At 40.3% G+C, this 18,100-nt stretch overlaps 1 protein-coding gene across 6 annotated transcripts in view; it reads left to right on the plus strand.

Annotated features, from left to right (window-relative positions):
* LOC147115353 (upstream-binding protein 1-like) overlaps positions 1-18,100 on the plus strand; it is a 109,521-nt gene that overhangs the window by 20,665 nt on the left and 70,756 nt on the right. For all 6 annotated transcript variants that reach the window (XR_015079118.1, XR_015079119.1, XM_085993887.1 and 3 more), the window contains exons 4-7: positions 2,511-2,616; positions 6,907-7,013; positions 7,376-7,528; positions 8,606-8,716. Coding sequence is in view for 4 of the 6 variants with exons in the window: in XM_085993887.1 (XP_085850013.1) it covers positions 2,511-2,616; positions 6,907-7,013; positions 7,376-7,528; positions 8,606-8,716 (477 nt within the window). In the remaining 2 variants the exon portion in view is untranslated. The remainder of the gene's footprint in view (positions 1-2,510; positions 2,617-6,906; positions 7,014-7,375; positions 7,529-8,605; positions 8,717-18,100) is intronic.

An 18,100-nucleotide genomic window follows, 5' to 3' on the forward strand; every position in this document is an offset into this window, starting at 1 on the left:
ATACTTAATTGTAACAATTTGAATATGTGATTTCTTTTCTTGGTGTATAATGTGAATCTAGATGATAGGCGAGAAGCCTTTGTCTGGGTAGACTGTTAATCCCCACTACAGCAGCAATAAGAAAGCAGCTAGCTTTTAAACCCCATCTCTTAAAAATAGCCAAAGACTTTCCTCCTTTTGTTGAGTTTAGGGTAGAAGCATTCTTCCATATATTAAAACTATGCTTTTGGTAGTCACTCCTGCTTTTTGGTTTCTGCTTCGCTCCTGTTTCTCCTGTTTTTTATGTTAGAGACATTATGATGCAAGTTGTTGTAGCCAACTGTAAAGATTAGGCCAATTAGGAGCTTATCTCTAGTCTTTCAAATAATCGGGATCGACTGCAAACCAATATGGTGAGTATTTTGTGTTTAATCAGAGTTTAAGAAGGAATGCTAGTTATACAGCAAAAAACATACGACAGTGACAAGCAGATGGTGCCGGTCCCGAATCAACAGACGGTTGGTGTGCGTGAACAGTTCTCTGGCTTCCGGCCTCTCTCCCTCTCGTCTAGAACCTGAGTTGGTGATCATGGAGTCACTCTCAAAAGAGGGTTTGACCAACCCATCTTCTGCTTGGCTCTTCCCTCCACCGTCTGCGTGGGCAAGCACTCAGGGTGTTACTTTTATTCTCGTTTTAGGGGTGAGCCTGAGGCCAAATTATTGACGACAACCATTTAACCTATAGAGGTTCCCCATAAACCTTATTACCCAATGGGGCATCGAATTCTTTGTCTCGACTTCGAGATGAAGATCCTCCCTCCAGGAGGGGTCTTCACAATCATTACACATGTTTTTTTGTTTATACGTTTTGATGGCCTACCCATCGGAATTTCTCTTATCTCCCTTGTCCCTATCCTCCCTAGTTTGGAGTCAGACATGCCATTCTCGGCCATCAGATGTTCGTAACTGCTTGTTACCAGTTATTTATGTTTATGCAGCTTTAGCTATGCAAAACTAACTCTTTCATTATCAGACTATTATACCATGGAATGAATAATTAAATTCCCAAAGATATCTTCTATTCTATTCTCCTACACTGGTTAACTTATGCATTTTGAAATAGTTTGGTTAACCAAAGTCAAAATAGCAGTAATGGAAGAAATATAAGTCTTGAGCCTTGGTTGGTCAAATTAAAGATACATAAACAAGTTGAAATCACAACTTGAAAACAGCAGATAGTTAGCTTGGGAACAAGATTATTTATGACCGTCACAGTACAGAATGCTATAACATCCGCAGAGAATCAAAACACAAGCAAATTCTAAGCATCTATCTAATTATTCTAATACTAGCCTGAAGAGACTTTTTGTCTCCAGTTCTAATACAATCACGTAAATGCAGCATTACTCGCATCACAATTTTATCCACATAACCATATATATTTTGGACACCCCTGATTTCCAACACAACTGTTTTTGATATTTGCAGTACCTTGACAGTTACGGCTTACAAATGTATTTACTGAAGTTGATCAACTGTTAACCAGAAAGTTGAGAGTTTGGGTCTGATAATGTATGAAGTGATCTATTTGCCACAGTTGGTGTATTTCATCACTTTTCATTCAGGTTGCTCGGTGGATTTCCCTTTGTACAGGAAACTTTGCGATATCCGGCACCGACGGGACCGGCGTGATGCCGATCTATGAAAACTTGCGGACAGACCAGCGCTAATGTTGAAGGATACGGAGGTTTTCATCTCCGTATCTGACAACAAACACTGTTGCTTAGCAACAGCTTGTAAACAGTCGGCCCGTACCTTGGAAGCGTTTCTGTAGCTTAGCAACAGCTTCAGAGAGGCTTTCCAGAGACTGTTTTTAAAAAAAAAAAAAAAAAATGCTAGGAGAAGGAAAAAAAAAAGAAAAAAAACCTAACAAAACGGCTGCTGATTTCTGCCGTTAGATCGAGGTTTCTGGACATACAACCTCTGGATAAACCAAAGTTTCCTGTACAGGGAAAAGAGGGAAGCTAGTGACATCTGCTAAAATGTGTAGGGGAGCGCAACAAGTAGGATCAAGAATTCAAATGTGCTAATATATCAGTCAAATAAACAGATTTGAAAATACTGAAGAGCTGCATGCTGTGTGTACTGTATACTATATGTACATCAAGCTTAGTTGGCACAATGAACCACGTGTACCCACAGATGCATTTCCAGCAAGGATTGCTAGATAATTTGAAGTGGGAGCCCTGGCCACTTGCACCCACCTCCCTCCTGTTCTGGCACCCCTACTGAGATAAGCTAACTTCGCTTAAACTAGGGATTGAGCCTGGGACAGGTTCCTGCTGTCTTGAGCAGCAGGCAAAAAAATTACATGTTGAGTCACCATAGTAGTAGGTTTCAAAAAGACTTGGGTGGGTAATGTGCAGTTTTCTCTGCCTAACAGTACAGCCAGGTTTGGCAGAAATAAGAGTTCCATGATTCATTGCCTTTGTATATAGAAAATAATCCTGACTTGTACCATCTCAACCCTAGAGTATAGTGCGAGTAGTATTCCATGACCGAAGACTCCAATACACCGAGCATCAGCAACTGGAAGGTTGGAAATGGAACCGGCCTGGTGATCGACTCCTTGATTTAGGTAAGTTTTCTATAATAAACTAGTCTTGCTTTTGTTATGTTTTCCCTTCCTTTTCTCAGATAGATATTCTAGTCTGCGCAAGGCACAATAAAACAATGGCCTGGAATTTGCGGTCAGAAGCGAAGTGAAGGCATTCGCTGCTGGTTCTGAAATTACGCCTCGCACAAGGATCTTGTGATCCCTGTGTCAAGAACTTCGGGTTTTCCGGTCTTCAATTCAAATCAACGCAGTATAGTGGGGATCCCCTAGTGCGAGCTGCTGTGATGTCAACAAGCTGCCTAAGCAGCCGATCAAAACGCAGAATTCGCACAGACAGCAAGCAAGGAAGTGAGTAAGCTCTTAAAATTCTAACTTTTAAAAAATGTTATAGAGAGCAAAACAAAGATTGGGGCTCTCGCACAGGGGAAAGGCAAACCTGAAAAAGATAGACAAACTTAAAAACATTTTTTTTTTTCCTCAGTTACTTAATTTAAAAAATTTAAATTAGGCATCCAGGCCCTTAACATTTGTTCTAACTTTTAGTGGGTAATTTAACAGCATACTTACTGCGGACGAGCCAAAGTTTTCATAAGTTTCAATGATTTGGCTGATTACACAGATTGCCGGCTCTGTAGTGGTGGGGGGCACAGCGCAGCCCATTTCAGAGCTGTAAATGACTGGCCGCAACTTTGGGATTTTGCTGTCAGTTTCAAAGGCGGAATGATGGTGAATGCTGACAGTTCGCCGTCATCCCGACCGCAAATTCCGGGCCAATAAATAAGGCTGGTGAGCTCCAGGCACAAGTTGCCACATGGGACTATGATATAGTGGTAGTAACGGAGACCTAGCTAAAAGAAGGGGCGGATTGGGAACTTAATATTCCCGGCTACAAGCTATTCAAGAAAGATAGGAAAGGAAAAAGAAGAGTGGGCGGGTGCGGGTTGGTGGGTTGTTGGTGGCCGTATTGATCATAGCACCGGTGATGGATGATGTAGTTGAGGGGTCAAAGACAGTGTATTTGGTTAGAATTAAGGAACAGTAGAGGAGCTAATACTCTGCTGGGGCTATATTATAGGCCACCAAATAGTGGGAAGGAGATAGAGGAGCAAATTTGCAGGTAAAATACAGAAAGATGCAAGAACTACAGAGTAGTGATAATCGGGTTCTTCAATTATCCTAATATAGACTGGGATACTAACAGTGTAAAGGGCAAGGGCGGGGGGACAACTCCTGAAATGTGTACAAGAGAACTTTCTTAATCAGTGTGTTTCCAACCCAATGAGGAAGGAAGTAGTGCTGGAACTAGTTCTGGGGAATGAAGTGGGGCAAGTGGAGCATGATTCAGTTGGAGAGTATTTGGGAGTAGTGATCACAATATCATTAGGTTTAGAATAGTAATGGAAAAGGACAAGGTGCAAACAAGTGTAAAAATACTTAACTGGAGGAGGACTAACTTCAGTGACTTGAAAAGGTAGATTGGAATCAAAAATTGGTAAGCAGAGCAGTAATTGGACAAGGGAGGAGGCCTTCAAAGTGGAGATGGTTCAGGTACAGAGTAGACACATTCCTATGGGGAGGTAAGGAAAGCATCCGAAGCGAGAGCTCCATGGACGACTAAAGATATAGATGTTAAAATGAGACAAAAAAGGAGGCTTATGTCAATTGTAAGGTTCATAATACAGTAGAGAACAAAGCTGAATAAAAGTGCAGAGGAGACCTGAAAAAGGAGTGAGTGAGCAGAGAGTAGTGGTGAATGGTTGTCTTTTAGACTGGAGGGAAGTGTACCACTGCTCCTTTTGATCTATATTAATGACCTGGACTTGGGTATGTAGGGCATAATTTCAAAGTTTGCAGATGATACGAAACGTTGAAATGTAGCAAACAATGAGGTGGATAGGTTATTTGTTATATTGTGCATATACAGATATTGTTCCATTACATACTTTGAATATTACATAACTTTCATCAAGCTCTGTTAGAAACTCATCTTGTTTCGAAACTCGGAAATGTAGTAAACAGTGATGTGGATAGTAAGTCTCCGATAGAACCTAAACAGACTGGTGAAATGGGCAGACACATGGCAGATGAAGTTTAACGAAGAGAAGTATGAAGTGATACATTTTGGTAGGAAGAATGAGAAGCGGCAGTATAAACTAAATGGTACCATTTTAAAGGGGATGCAGGAACAGAAAGGCATCAGAGTGTATGTACACAAATCTTTGAAGGTGGCAGGACAAGTTGAGAAGGCTGTTTAGGAAGGATGTCAAGGCCTTGAAGAGGGTGCAGAAGAGATTTACTAGAATGGTACCAGGGATGAGGGACTTCAGTTATTGGGAGACTGGTGAAGCTGGAGTTGTTCCCCTTAGAGCAGCAAAAGTTAAGAGGAGATTTGATTGAGGTGTTTTGATAGAGTAAATAAGGAGAAACTTTCCAGTGGCAGAAGGGTCGGTAACCAGAGGACAGATTAGGTGTTTGGCAAAAAAACCAGAGGCGACACGAGGAAACTTTTTTTTACATAGTAAGTTGTTGTGATCTGATTGCACTGCCTGAAAGGGTGGTGCAATCAGATTCAATAGTAACATTTGAAAGAGATTTGGACAAATACTTGAAGGAAACATTTTACAGGGCTATGTGTAAAGAGATGAGTGGGATTAATTGGATAGCTCTACTAAGGAGCAAGCACAAGCATAATGGGCCGTATGGCCTCCTGTGCTGTATCATTCTATGATTCTATGTTGATGCTCAGAGTGGAGGCATTTATCTCCTCCCAGCCCCAGCCTTGAGATCAAGCAATTGTCTGCCTCTGAAGAGCAGCCCTACTATCGTATAGCAGTCCTCCTGTGGTCTTCCTGAGCATCGGTAAATACTGAATCATGGACAGTTTTGTATTTTGTTTAAGAAAAAACTACAGCAAATTATAAATGAAACTGAAACAAAATTAAAGTCAGCAATTAAAGGGCAAAATTAATCACCATACTTACAAGACCTTGATAACATCCAGAAGTTGGTACCATTCTGAAATCATCTGCGTGATCAGGGCCGGCTAGGCAAAATATTGGGCCGGATTTTGTGGTCAGTGGTGAACGTATGTCACCAGCCGTTCATCACACTTATACTTGTCCACAGACTTTCTGTGGGCTTTTGCACTGGAATTTGCAGTGATTAGAAATCCAAAACAATGCGGTGCCCTCTGCAAGTGATCTGGGACCAGTGTGAACTGGGTAAGCAGGTTGAAGAATCCTCACAGTCTAAACCAGGAGGTGTAAGTTAGAATATTTAATTTAATGTTAAATCATGTACAGAAAGAGAAATAAAGACAGGAAAAGAAAGATGGAATGAAGAGAAGGAGATAAGAGAGAAAGTAAAATCGCCAACGATTAAAATCTGAAGGAGTGAGACTCCACACTTTTAAAAGTTTAATTTTTAGTGGCAGAAAGGTTGTTTGGCAGTAATTAAGACTTAACACGCCGTTAAAAATTCACTTATACTTGAATGGACAAGCTGTAACTTTTTATGCCGTGTTTAGTTGGCATCTAGTGGGCAATTACCCCAACTTCACGCCGTCCCACGTGTTTGAATACCGAGTCGCTCGGCGAAATACTGTTGGAGTGAAGCTTCTGGATGAGCAGGGAGAACAACTTCCTGATTTCTGCGCTTAACTGCGCATGTGCAGTCGCCCGAAGGTGTCCGATTTACTCTTTAATAACAGTGAGCACTGATAGCCTCGCCATTATTTATACCTCAAAATCAGAGCCAATGTGTTTTTAAACGTTGCTGAATGAGGATATGGTCCATACAGTACAAGGAATGGAGGTTGCATTGTTCTGTTTGAAATCTTTTTGAATGAGTAGTTACCCCATGTGATTTATCTCCTCCTCTTCCCCAACCACTTTCCTGGTAGATTTGCCTAATTGGTCCTTGGTAATAACTGAAATATTGAGCAGTGCTGCACCTTAGGCAGGGCATAACATTCTTTCATGTTTTTTTAAGTGCAAGAAGAAATAGTACTTCCCAGATGGCTCAGTGGGTTGACCAATACCACATGACTTAGCAGTGAGCTACATAGACTAGGAAGGTTCAATCCTTAGCCTGTGTTGAATCTCCTATTTTTAGGTTACCTAGCATTTAAACTTCATAGTCAATTTCCCTCAAGTTAGCTCTGATCATTTGGAGGAAAACGAGAGAGCTGGATGGGTGTAATTTATGTATTGTAGTGTATAGCTAAATACTGACATCAGTTGCACTGACTTTGATTTTATTGTGTGCCTATTCTGGAGATGTGACAGATTTATGTTTTTAAAATAACGACAGATATTCCAATGTCGGTTGGAATTATTGACCCAAGGACTAATCCAGCACAACTGAATACTATTGAATTCCTGTGGGACCCAGCAAAACACACCTCTGCTTTTGTTCAGGTTGGTAGAGATATTTGTTCTCCATTAAAAGATATATTGCTAGTGTAAATAATGGTATAATAGCTAGTTGGGGTGCAAACTAATCTACTAAACAGCTAGGCAGGGTGCCACTGGGTATAATTGAAAATGGCCATCTGATGTTGGAAGTGCAAGTTCTACATGTGTGGACATGAGTTTACAGTGTACAGTGAATGAAATACTCTGTCTAGCTTTGAAAGCCTGTAAAACTGTTGATTTTGAAGCTGGATCATACAATAGTTTTATTGTATCTGCCAAAAAATCTATAGCAGTTGTTTTGTGGTAGCTTAACTCAAATGTATTCAGTTTTAAACCTAAAAACTACACATTTGTTTTTCTTGCAGGTACATTGCATTAGCACAGAGTTTACTCCCAGAAAACATGGGGGTGAGAAGGGGGTTCCGTTCAGGATTCAGATAGACACATTCAAGCAAAACGAAACTGGAGAGTACACCGACCATCTTCATTCAGCCAGCTGCCAAATTAAAGTTTTCAAGGTAAAGTGATGCATTCTAGTTTAAGGTGGCACTTCTGCACTGCATCTTGAAGATAATACAGCTGGTGATGTAATATTCTGACGACGCCTCTATGGATAGTGAGAATACTTGTCAAGTGATAGATTAAAATATTATCTTTTATAAATCTGCAGTACCCATAATTGAGAAGCCTTTGTGCCACTTGAAGCTTGTAAATTCTTATTTCCTGGGATATATATTTTTCATTTTAATTCATTCTTTGAACAGTGTGCCTTAACGCATCTGCTAGGAAAACATACCTTGTTTTCAAAGTTCTCACTGACCGCAGTGAGTTTCATGCATCTGCTTTGGTCACATTGTGTTTTGTGGTGTTTTGCATCCTGTTTTTTTCCAGGGTGATGCTTTTGAATTATGAAGTAGAAACTTAATGAAACTGAAAACCCTTCAGTGCCCAAGACTTCATTTTGATTGTTTCTTTTCATCTTTGTAATTCTCGCATTTGAACAGATAATCATCAAAGATAGGAATCTGCCCCCAATGGCCTGAAGTTCTGTGGTAACATTTTTGTGTAAATCGGATGCTTTTTTATTATGCAAGCTTTATGTAGGGGTGTCATTTTGTTGATCTTATGATGTAAAAACTTTTCTTTTCAATAATTTTTCACTTTCTCCAATCTACCTAATGTGATTGAAGCTGGGGTGTGATCTAATGGGCCCTGCACAAGGACACCCCTCTAAAATGCTGCTTTTGATGAGTGAGTCTAGAATGAATTTTAGTAGGCTGTTCAATTGTGGGGAGGGATGTAACATGGATGTAAGGATCACTGCTTTAAAAAAAAAAAAAAATCAGGAGTGTAAACCTTGGCTTTCCTAGAACTGAGGTCAGTTCTTGTGTCTCCATCTCCATTGAGATCAGTTCACAGCACAAACTAGTGTTTAAATTTGGTACCACCTTTGTGCCACTGAGTACTGTACTGGTGTATTTGCTCACTGACTCAATGGGCAAAGTGGAGCTTCAGTTTTAATGCATTATAATTGTGATAGTTCTCTACCACATAATTTTGAGTTGCAGGATTTCAGTTTTCCTCTCTTTCTCCAGCCAAAAGGAGCAGACCGAAAACAGAAAACAGATAGAGAAAAAATGGAGAAGCGAACAGCTCAAGAAAAAGAAAAGTATCAACCTTCATATGAAACAACAATCTTGACTGAGGTAAAATACAGGAAAGTATAGGTTAAGGAAGAACAGTAAGAATGCAGGTAGCGCAGGTGCAGTTTTTCTTAAATCTTAAATACATTGGAAAAAAACGAGTAAATCATTCTCTGACAATCTGATTTATACAGAGCCCACAATTATTGTCTTCCCTGTAAGCTGACAGGTTTTCAAAAAAATGCAGTGGAGTTCTTATCATGTTACTTTTTGTTTTACTTCACCCTATCCATGTCATTCTTTTATTTTCTCTTGGTTCTGCAAATGCTCTTTTGTCCATCTATTCTCTTGCTCCACTGAATGCAGCAAGTCCTATTCAAGAGTGGGAAAATAATTGACTAAAGTAGGGAGGGAGAAAAAGCGATTTGGCCACTCAAACATGTATTTTCCACCGACCATGTGCAATTTACCCTGTCGTGGTCTCTATCCTGAAGAATAAGTTCTGCAAAATTTCAAAAATAATTGGGCAAAACTGCAACGTATCTTTCAATTTCCCCCCTTCACAATACAACCCTTCTGTGTCACATAATCCGATTAGAGTTCCTTGACCCAGATGTGTAGGAACCATTAAACATAGAAACATAGAAGATAGGAGCAGGAGTAGGCCATTCGGCCCTTCGAGCCTGCTCCGCCATTCAACGAGATCATGGCTGATCATCCAAACCCTAGCACCCGGTCCCTACACCAACAGCCATCCCACCCAAGCCCTATCCCCGTAACCCCACGTATTTAATCCCCCCTAACACTAAGGGCCAATTTTTTTTATCATGGCCAATCAACCTAACCCGCACATCTTTGGACTGTGGGAGGAAACCGGAGCACCCGGAGAAAACCCACGCAAACACGGGGAGAATGTGCAAACTCCACACAGACAGTCACCCGAGGCCGGATTTGAACCCGGGTCCCTGGCGCTGTGAGGCAACAGTGCTAACCACTATGCCACCGTGCTGCATGGAAGTAGTTGATTATTTTTTATCTGTACCCCATGACATTCTTCAATCCCATTCCTAACTAACATTTATCAGGATCATTCTGTAAAGATGTTTAAGATGTGTCTGAACTTTTTCCAGAACTCTGCTCCACATATCCACTATTGTGGCAACATTTTCCTTTTATTCCTTGCTTGAAGCCTTTTAGTTTTGTTATTATTTTCCATTTTCTCACGGTGCAAGTTAAAACAGCCTTTTTGCATCTGCTATCTCTGCCTCAGCATTTCACAAATCTAAGATGCATCACTTCTCAATCGTTGTCTCCAGTAAAAACAAAAGTTCTGTTCTGAGAGCCTTTTTAAAAATCATTTTCCACCTCTTCTCCTGCAGGTGCAGACCTTGCTGAAATGGCTATTCTTCAGACATTAACCTAGACGGTGCGTCTCGTCTAGACATTCTACCATGGAGGGCATTGCTCCTGAGTCTGATCCTATACATGCATACTTTCCAGCAGATACTCATAATGCAATGGAAAGTCTGGTTGAATTTTCCCCTCCGCCTGCCCCCCCCCCCCCCCCCCCCAAAGCCTAGAGTCACTAAGGCCTATTCTCATGCTCCATTTCTTATCCAGGATGACCATTTTAGCCCATTCCAAATCTGACAAGGATGTCATTTAAAAAAAAAAAAAAAAATGCATTGCACATGAATGTTAAATGTCTTAATCAAAATGTACACTCGAGAGCCGCAAGCTTACATTTCGTTGTACTGCACTTGTGCACTAACAATGACAATAAAGTTGATTATTATTATTAGACTCTTAACCTTGGACCTTCTGATCTATATAACTTCATACTATGCTGGGTATAAGTCTCTTCGCAACTTTGTGCTTTAATTCATGCAATTGTCCTTGTCGTTCTTTTCTGAACTCTTTTTCAGTGCATTAATTTATTTTGCAAGGTAAGGTGCCAATTTCTGGGATGCACTATACCTAATGTGTTACTGTTGCGTTTACAGAATTAAAATAACTTGTTTTGACCTAAATGTCCTGAGATGCAACCTACTGCTTGATTAAGGGCTTTAAACCAAATAGTTGGGGGGAGGGATCCGCTGAGCAGAAATTTAAAAAGTCAAAGAAAAAGGAGAAGGCAAAAGTGCAGGGTAGATGGGGGTAATGATAACCAGAGTGTGACAGGAAGGGATAGAGTGTATACACAAGAGTGCATCAGAAAGAGGGGTCAGAGTAGGGAAAAATGGTAAAAAGACAAAATTAAAAGCTCTATATCTGAACGCACGCAGCATTCGTAACCAGATAGATGAGTTGACGGCACAAATAGAAATAAATGGGTTTGATCTGATAGCCATTACAGAGACGTGGTTGCAAGGTGACCAAGGCTGGGAACTGAATGTTATGGGGTATTTGCCATTTCATAAGGATAGGCAGAAAGGAAAAGGTAGTGCAGCTCTGTTAATAAGGGATGAGATCAGTGCAGTAGTGAGAAATGATATTGGCTCAGAAGATCAAGACGTAGAATCAGTTTGGGTGGAGATAAGAAATAATAAGGGTAAGAAGTCACTGGTGGGCGTGGTGTACAGGCCCCCAAACAGTAGCCACACCGTAGGACAGATTATAAATCAAGAAATAATAGAGGCTTGTAAGAAAGGTACGGCTTTTATCATGGGAGATTTTAATCTTCATATTGATTGGACAAAGCAAATTGGCAAAGGTAGACTTGAGGAAGAGTTCTTGGAATGTATGCGGGATGGTTTCTTGGAACAATACGTTGTGGAACCAACCAGGGAGAAGACTATTTTAGATCTGAGGCTGTAATTAATTAATGATCTCGAAGTGAAGGATCCTGTTGGGAAGAGTGATCATAGCATGGAAGAATTTCAAATTCAGTTTGAGGGTGAGAAAGCTAGGTCTCAAACTAGTGTCCTGAACTTAAACAAAGGTAATTACAAAGGTATGAAGGCAGACTTGGTTAAAGTGGACTGGGAAAATATATTACAGGTTAAGACTAGAAAAGCAGTGGCAAACATTTAAGGAGATATTTCGTAACTCTCAGCAAAGATCTATTCCAGTGAGAAAGAAAGACTCTTAAGAGAAGGATGAACGATCCTTGGCTAACTAAGGAAGTAAAGGATGGAATCAAATTGAAAACAAAGGCATACAATGTTGCGAAGTTTAGTGGAAGGCCAGAGGTTTAGGAAATATTTAAAAACCAGCAAAGGACGACTAAAAAATGAGAGAGAGAGAAGATAGCTTATGAGAGTAAGCTAGCAAGAAACATGAAAACAGACAGTAAGAGCTTCTACGGGTATATAAAAAGGAAGAGAGTAGTTAAAGTAAACGTTAGTCCCCTAGAGGATGAGTCTGGGGAATTAATAATGGGAAACAGGGAAATGGCGGAGACTTTGATAAATATTTTGTTTCGGTCTTCACGGTGGAAGACACTAAAAGCATCCCAATAATGGATAATCAGGGGACTATTGGAGTCGGGGGGGGGGGGGGAACTATTTACAATCTATATTAATGACTTGGATGAAGGGGCCGAGTGTAATGTAGCCAAATTTGCTGATGATACAAAGATAGGTGGGAAAGCAAATTCTGTGGAGGACGCAAAGAATCTCCAAAGGGATATAGATAGACTAAGTGAGTGGGCAAAAATCTGGCAGATGGAGTATAATGTGGGAAAATGCAAGGTTATCCACTTTGGTAGGAAAAATAAAAAAGCAAATTATTTAAATGGGGAGAGATTACAAAACGCTGAAATACAGAGGGATCTGGGGGCCCTTGTACATGAATCACAAAAAATTAGCATGCAGGTACAGCAAGTAATTAGGAAGGCAAATGGATGTTGACCTTTATTGCAAAGGGAATTGAGTATAAAAGTAGGGAAGTCCTGTTACAACTGAACAGGGCGTTGGTGAGACCACATCTGGAGTACTGTGTACAGTTTTGGTCTCCTTAAGGAAGGATATACTTGCATTGGAGGCAGTTCAGAGAAGGTTCACGAGGTTGATTTCAGAGATGAAGGGGTTGTCTTATGAAGAAAGGTTGAGCAGGTTGGGCCTATACTCATTGGAGTTTAGAATAATGAGAGGGGATCTTATTGAAACATATAAGATTTTGAAGGGGCTTGACAGGGTAGATGCAGAGAGGATGTTTCCCTTCGTGGGGGAATCTAGAACTAGGGGGTATATTTCAGAATAAGGGGGCACCCTTTTAAATTGGAAATGAGGAGGAATTTCTTCTGAGGGTCATGAATCTTTGGCATTCTCTTCCCCAGAGGGCTGGGTCATTGAATATATTTAAGGTGGCGATAGACAGATTTTTGAATGGTAAGGGAGTCGAGGGTTATGGGGAGCGGGCAGGGAAGTGGAGTTGAGGCCAAGATCAGATCAGCCATGATCTTATTGAATGGCGGAGCAGGCTCGAGGGGCCAAATGACCGACTCCTGCTCCTACGTCTTATGTTTTAACCTTGGTGATAACAGCTTCACGTTGATGGGATACTTGAGTGAACAGTCAATAATCTCTCACAATTCCCTCCTTTTCTACCTTGCTTAATGGACATTCATTAATTGTATACCTTTGTTTCCTGTTCCAACATCTATTACTGTACATTTATATGCACACTAAAAACCATTTGCCATAGCTTTGCCACCTGCTTAATTGGACCAAATGTCTCTGAATGTTGTTAATCTCCCCGATGCTAATCACTTGGTCAAATAACTTGGTGTCATTAGTGCATTTTGTAATGATACAAAATTTTGGTGTACTGACATGCTGTGACATTGTTTGCCATTTTATTGTAGACCCTGTTTTTGAAAAAAGACACCTTAAAACTCAAATTTGCTTCATGTTCTCTAAGTGGAACATTCCTGACACACTTAACCTTTTGATTTCCCCCTCACTTGTACTCATTCACCAATTCTCATTTTCACGTGACCATTTGATTTAAGGTGCTCATGCATTTATTTTCTTATTCACTGTAATTATGCAATATTTCTTTTTACTTATTACAATCTATTCCAGTGCAAATAGTCTTGAAAATGCTGTTTAATAACACACTAGCTCCACTGTATATGAGTAGGAAAGTCAGGTTTGTTCTACCGGAAACTCTCTTTTATCCGGGACCGGCGTGGTGCCGGTTTATAAAAAAGTCCGGATTACAGAGAGGTATAGTTAAAGGTACAAGAGCCCCGTACACGGCCACAGATCAAGGCGTCCCTGTTGCATAGCAACAGGTGCAGGAACCCCGGCCACAGATCCAGGCGTCCCTGTTGCATAGCAACAGGTGCAGGAACCCCGGTTACACGGCCACAGATCCAGGAACGGCCACTAATGTGAAGTAAAACTTACCTGAACCTAATCCTGAAATTTGCCGGTTAAGAGATTTCAGGTTATTTAGGTGCCGGTAAATCGAGAGTTTCCTGTAATTGAAAGTTCTTGTAACTATTCCTGGTGCTAAAAGGCAGTTGGTTGACCTGCACGGCTACAAATATGTATTGCCTGTTTATCTGTGGCTGCATCTAAAATATATCAGCTTTGACAGGACACAATTAGAACTGCTGCATAGGTATTGGAAGGAATTTGTCCTGTAATGTTAATCAACACTGGATAAGAAGACGCGATGTGTCATCCCAGAATTGAAAGAAGCTTGGTTCATTTTTCAGTTTGTGGGACTGAAGGTCTACATACTTTGTAAAGTAATTACTGAAATACACTGGAGTTCACTTTCTTCATTTTACCAGTTGCTGACTTTAGATTTAGAGGGGTGGCTAGTTTATCAAAGGTGCTGGAGAGGGAAAAGCTGTGGAAGTTTCTGAGCACAGTTACTTGGTGTGAACCTATGCCATGTGAGTGACCTTACTGTGCATGTACTGTACATGGCTCAAAAAGGGTGGCAAAACTTCCGAATCAAGGATTTTATGCTGAAGCTTACATTTGAGTTAAGGGCCCAGAAATTCGTGTCGGGGGCTTCCCGCGGGTGCAAGCCCCCGACCTACACTTACCTAGCGTGCTGGCAGTTGAGGCCTGGGCCTGCGTGGATTTCCTCTCTGTGGCCCGGTCCAGCTCCCGGCGCGCTGTGCTTGCGTGATCCAGCGGTGTACTTAGTGCGATGCGTCGGCTGGGATCACGTGAGCACTGGGCAACCGATCGGAGGAGGGAAAAGTCCATTCATGAGTTTGACAAACTCATAAACTCCAGGCGCCCAAAACAGTATTTAAACTTGAAATAAAATTTAAAAAAAATCACACTATTTAAATGAACTACAAATAACTTTAAAAAAACTATTTTAAACAATAATTTAAATTTTTGAAAAAAATAATTTTATAAAAAATCGGGGCTAAAAATACACTTACCTTACTGTAAAGTCTTTAAAAATAATAAACCTGTGGGGAAAAAAATTCTAATTTTAATTAATAGACCACTTACCTTTTAAAATTAAGTCCTTACGTCTGCTTTTTTAAAGTGTAAAAAGTGGAGGCCTTCACGCACGGGCAAACCTGGAATAAAAAAGGAAGTTCAACGCGCACGCGCAGACTCCTGCGCGCACGCGTTCAACCTCTGAACCCCTTGGTTCAGAGGATCAGCAATGCCGGTTTCCCGTGCATGCAGAAAACCGGCAATTCCATCGGTCCCACGCGTGAGTACGCGGTGCTTACTCGCGCGTTGGGACACTAATTTCTGGGCCTATGTGTTAGTTAATGAGGTTCCAGTAGGTGCAGGCAATGTGCTCCAGTGGTTGTCAGTATATAATGTAAAGTATGAGAGAATCATCTTTGTTTTATCCTTGGACTACTTGATTGGTTTGTTCCAATAATATTGGATCTTCATGTTGAGTTTAGAAAAAGGAAGCTGTGAATAATGCTATTGTAATTGTTTCAAGATTGCTCAAGGTGAAGTATCTTGTAAAGACGTGGCTTTAAAACTAAGGATTCTGAAACTTGGAGTCCATTCTGGCTTTCATTTCTAATTTGCAGGAGCCCACTATTAGATTCAAGGAATCCAAAGTGTTACTGATGCTCTGTTTCCACTTCTGTTTTAATTTACTTTGAAAAAGTATATGCTTGTAACTTTGATGTTAACTGTCTAGTGGATGTTTATTTGGAATCACACTTGCTTTGGAGAAGCCAGTAAATGAACACTAAAGTGGTGGATGCATAAAGAAGGAGCTCCTCGGATTCTGACATGTTTAACTATGGAATCAATTGCAGAATTTATGCGTTTCACTTTTGATGGCTAGCACCTTTTTTATTTATATTATCCTTTCTATATTGGCAGTAGTACTATGTTGACTTGTACACTTCCACCATACGTTTGGGATTCTAGCTTGCAGCCATGTTTATTATCCTTGTCGCCATGTTCCACTACACTTTATCTGGCCAAATGGAGAAACGTGGATCTGCAGGAAGTATAATGTCTAAAAGAAATGGAAATGCTCACTGGGTAGGAATAACACTTGGATTCCAAACCAGAAGGATGTGAGTTTGAGTCTGAGTCTGAGAGCTCTGAACTAAACCTCGTGCATTGAAGCATATCAATTAGTTGGGCTTGTAGATGGACAGGATGAAAGGGGAGTACTTAACCATGCACATCCCAGTTCTACTGTGCCTGCTATTGAGCTGAACATCATGGCATGAACAGATGTATTAAAACATTACAAGGCTCGGACTCTTCCCTACCTGGTCAGATGATGATCTGGAAGGTGAGAAAAGCTCAAGCAGAGTTTACAAACAACCTGAATCCCAAGAGTGGAGGCAGTTCTAACCCAATCCTGGAACAGTTACGAGTTTAATAGTGGTGGTGTGTGTGCTGACTTTAGTATAAAGGTCAGATTTGTTTTCTGGAAGTCAGCACCGATGCGCTGAACTCAGTCCGTGTTGATTGTATGTGGAAGGAAATATGCTTTTCATCACAGATTGTGTAGTACTCCAATATCTTGGCAATTCACAAGAATCTTAACACCGGCACACAAGGTTTTGAACTGTATCGGAACAAGTGAGCAATATAACTCAAAATGAACTTGTCCTTTCCTGAAATCTTTCTAGTGCCTTTTAGAGCCCAGACATCAAACATTTTAAATTAAAAATCTAAGCTTAGTGCACGTCCAATATTTGTGCCTCAAGTGGTTGTTTGGGATGTCTGGATTTTATTTGTTTTGAGGTACATTTACATTGAATTATGCCAAAATCAAGCCAGATGCAAGAAAAAAAACATATCTTCTGGTGATGCTGGAATTCTGAGCCAGCTATATTTGTGAGAGTTAATGGAGAACAGCCAAATATTTAGTTGCATCTGAAGAGTAAATTGAAGGTCCGGATGGATTCTGTTTTTCCATATTGAAGTTGAATTTAAAAAAATGTTAATGTTAAAGAAATGCTTACACTGCTAGGTGTTGTGCTCATGATTTCATGATGTACTGTATAAATTGATCCGAGTCTTTGGTGTCTGTCCAGATGAGGCTTGAGCCTATTATTGAAGATGCACTTGAACATGAGCAGAAAAAGTCCACCAAGCGGACTTTGCCAGCAGACTGCGGTGATTCTCTGGCAAAGCGAGGCAGTGTAAGGACTTCTGCTTACCTTTTCGTTGTACAAGACCGCTTGTGCAAGAATACAATCAAGTGTTAGATATAGGATTAGCTTTTACCTACGTATAACACTTAACCTGTGAAAGGACTTAGTTTGGTCTTTTTATGCAAAACTTTCAACTCCTTCAGCTCTTAACCCTCCTAAATCTAACACTTGATACAGAAGCTCTTAATTCCTCAAAGGCCACAAAAATATGCATCTAGTACGTTGCTGTTTAATCTGAATAGTCTTAATTTTTATAATATTTTACATGCTGAAATTGGCAGTCATAATTTTAAAAACAGTTCGAGAGGGAATGTTCAGGGGGAAAGTACTGATGTGAGGTCTCTGCTGAAAGTTGTTCATGAATTGTTTAATATAGTAAAAATGTTTTGCTGGGAAAAAAACTTAATTCAATGAGCTGAGATTCATATAAATATATATTTTGGTTTTTGTGGCCTAAAGCAGTGAGACATTTTGCATAATTTAACAAGTGGACAGTAGAATAATTCGGCTTTATATTTCATTGTAAACAATGTGTTCTACTTGGGCTATTTCTCTTCCTGTTGCTTTTGATTTTTTTTCTTTTGTCTTTCTCTACTTTTTTCCCTCACCTTTCAAATGCTGTCAGCTGTTTGTACTGTTAATCCTTTTCTAGCCTAGGCTAGCTAAAGTGCCCTTTGAAGATGCATAGTTTTTTCATATATTTTTTTGAAGGGGTACTCATTAATTTATTGTGTGTATGTGTAACTTGTTCAGTGCTGTCTTTTCACGGAGAATTCAGAACTCACAGGAATGCAAACTCCAGGTTTGAACCTGCTGTCTTTAACACGCAAAGCACTACTCTGATATCTAGTCTCTAGCGGTAACTTTTTGTG

The sequence above is a fragment of the Somniosus microcephalus genome, chromosome 7 (genome assembly GCF_052327205.1).
Source record: "Somniosus microcephalus isolate GS21.2 chromosome 7, FLI_Smic_1.0, whole genome shotgun sequence".
NCBI lineage: Eukaryota > Metazoa > Chordata > Chondrichthyes > Squaliformes > Somniosidae > Somniosus > Somniosus microcephalus.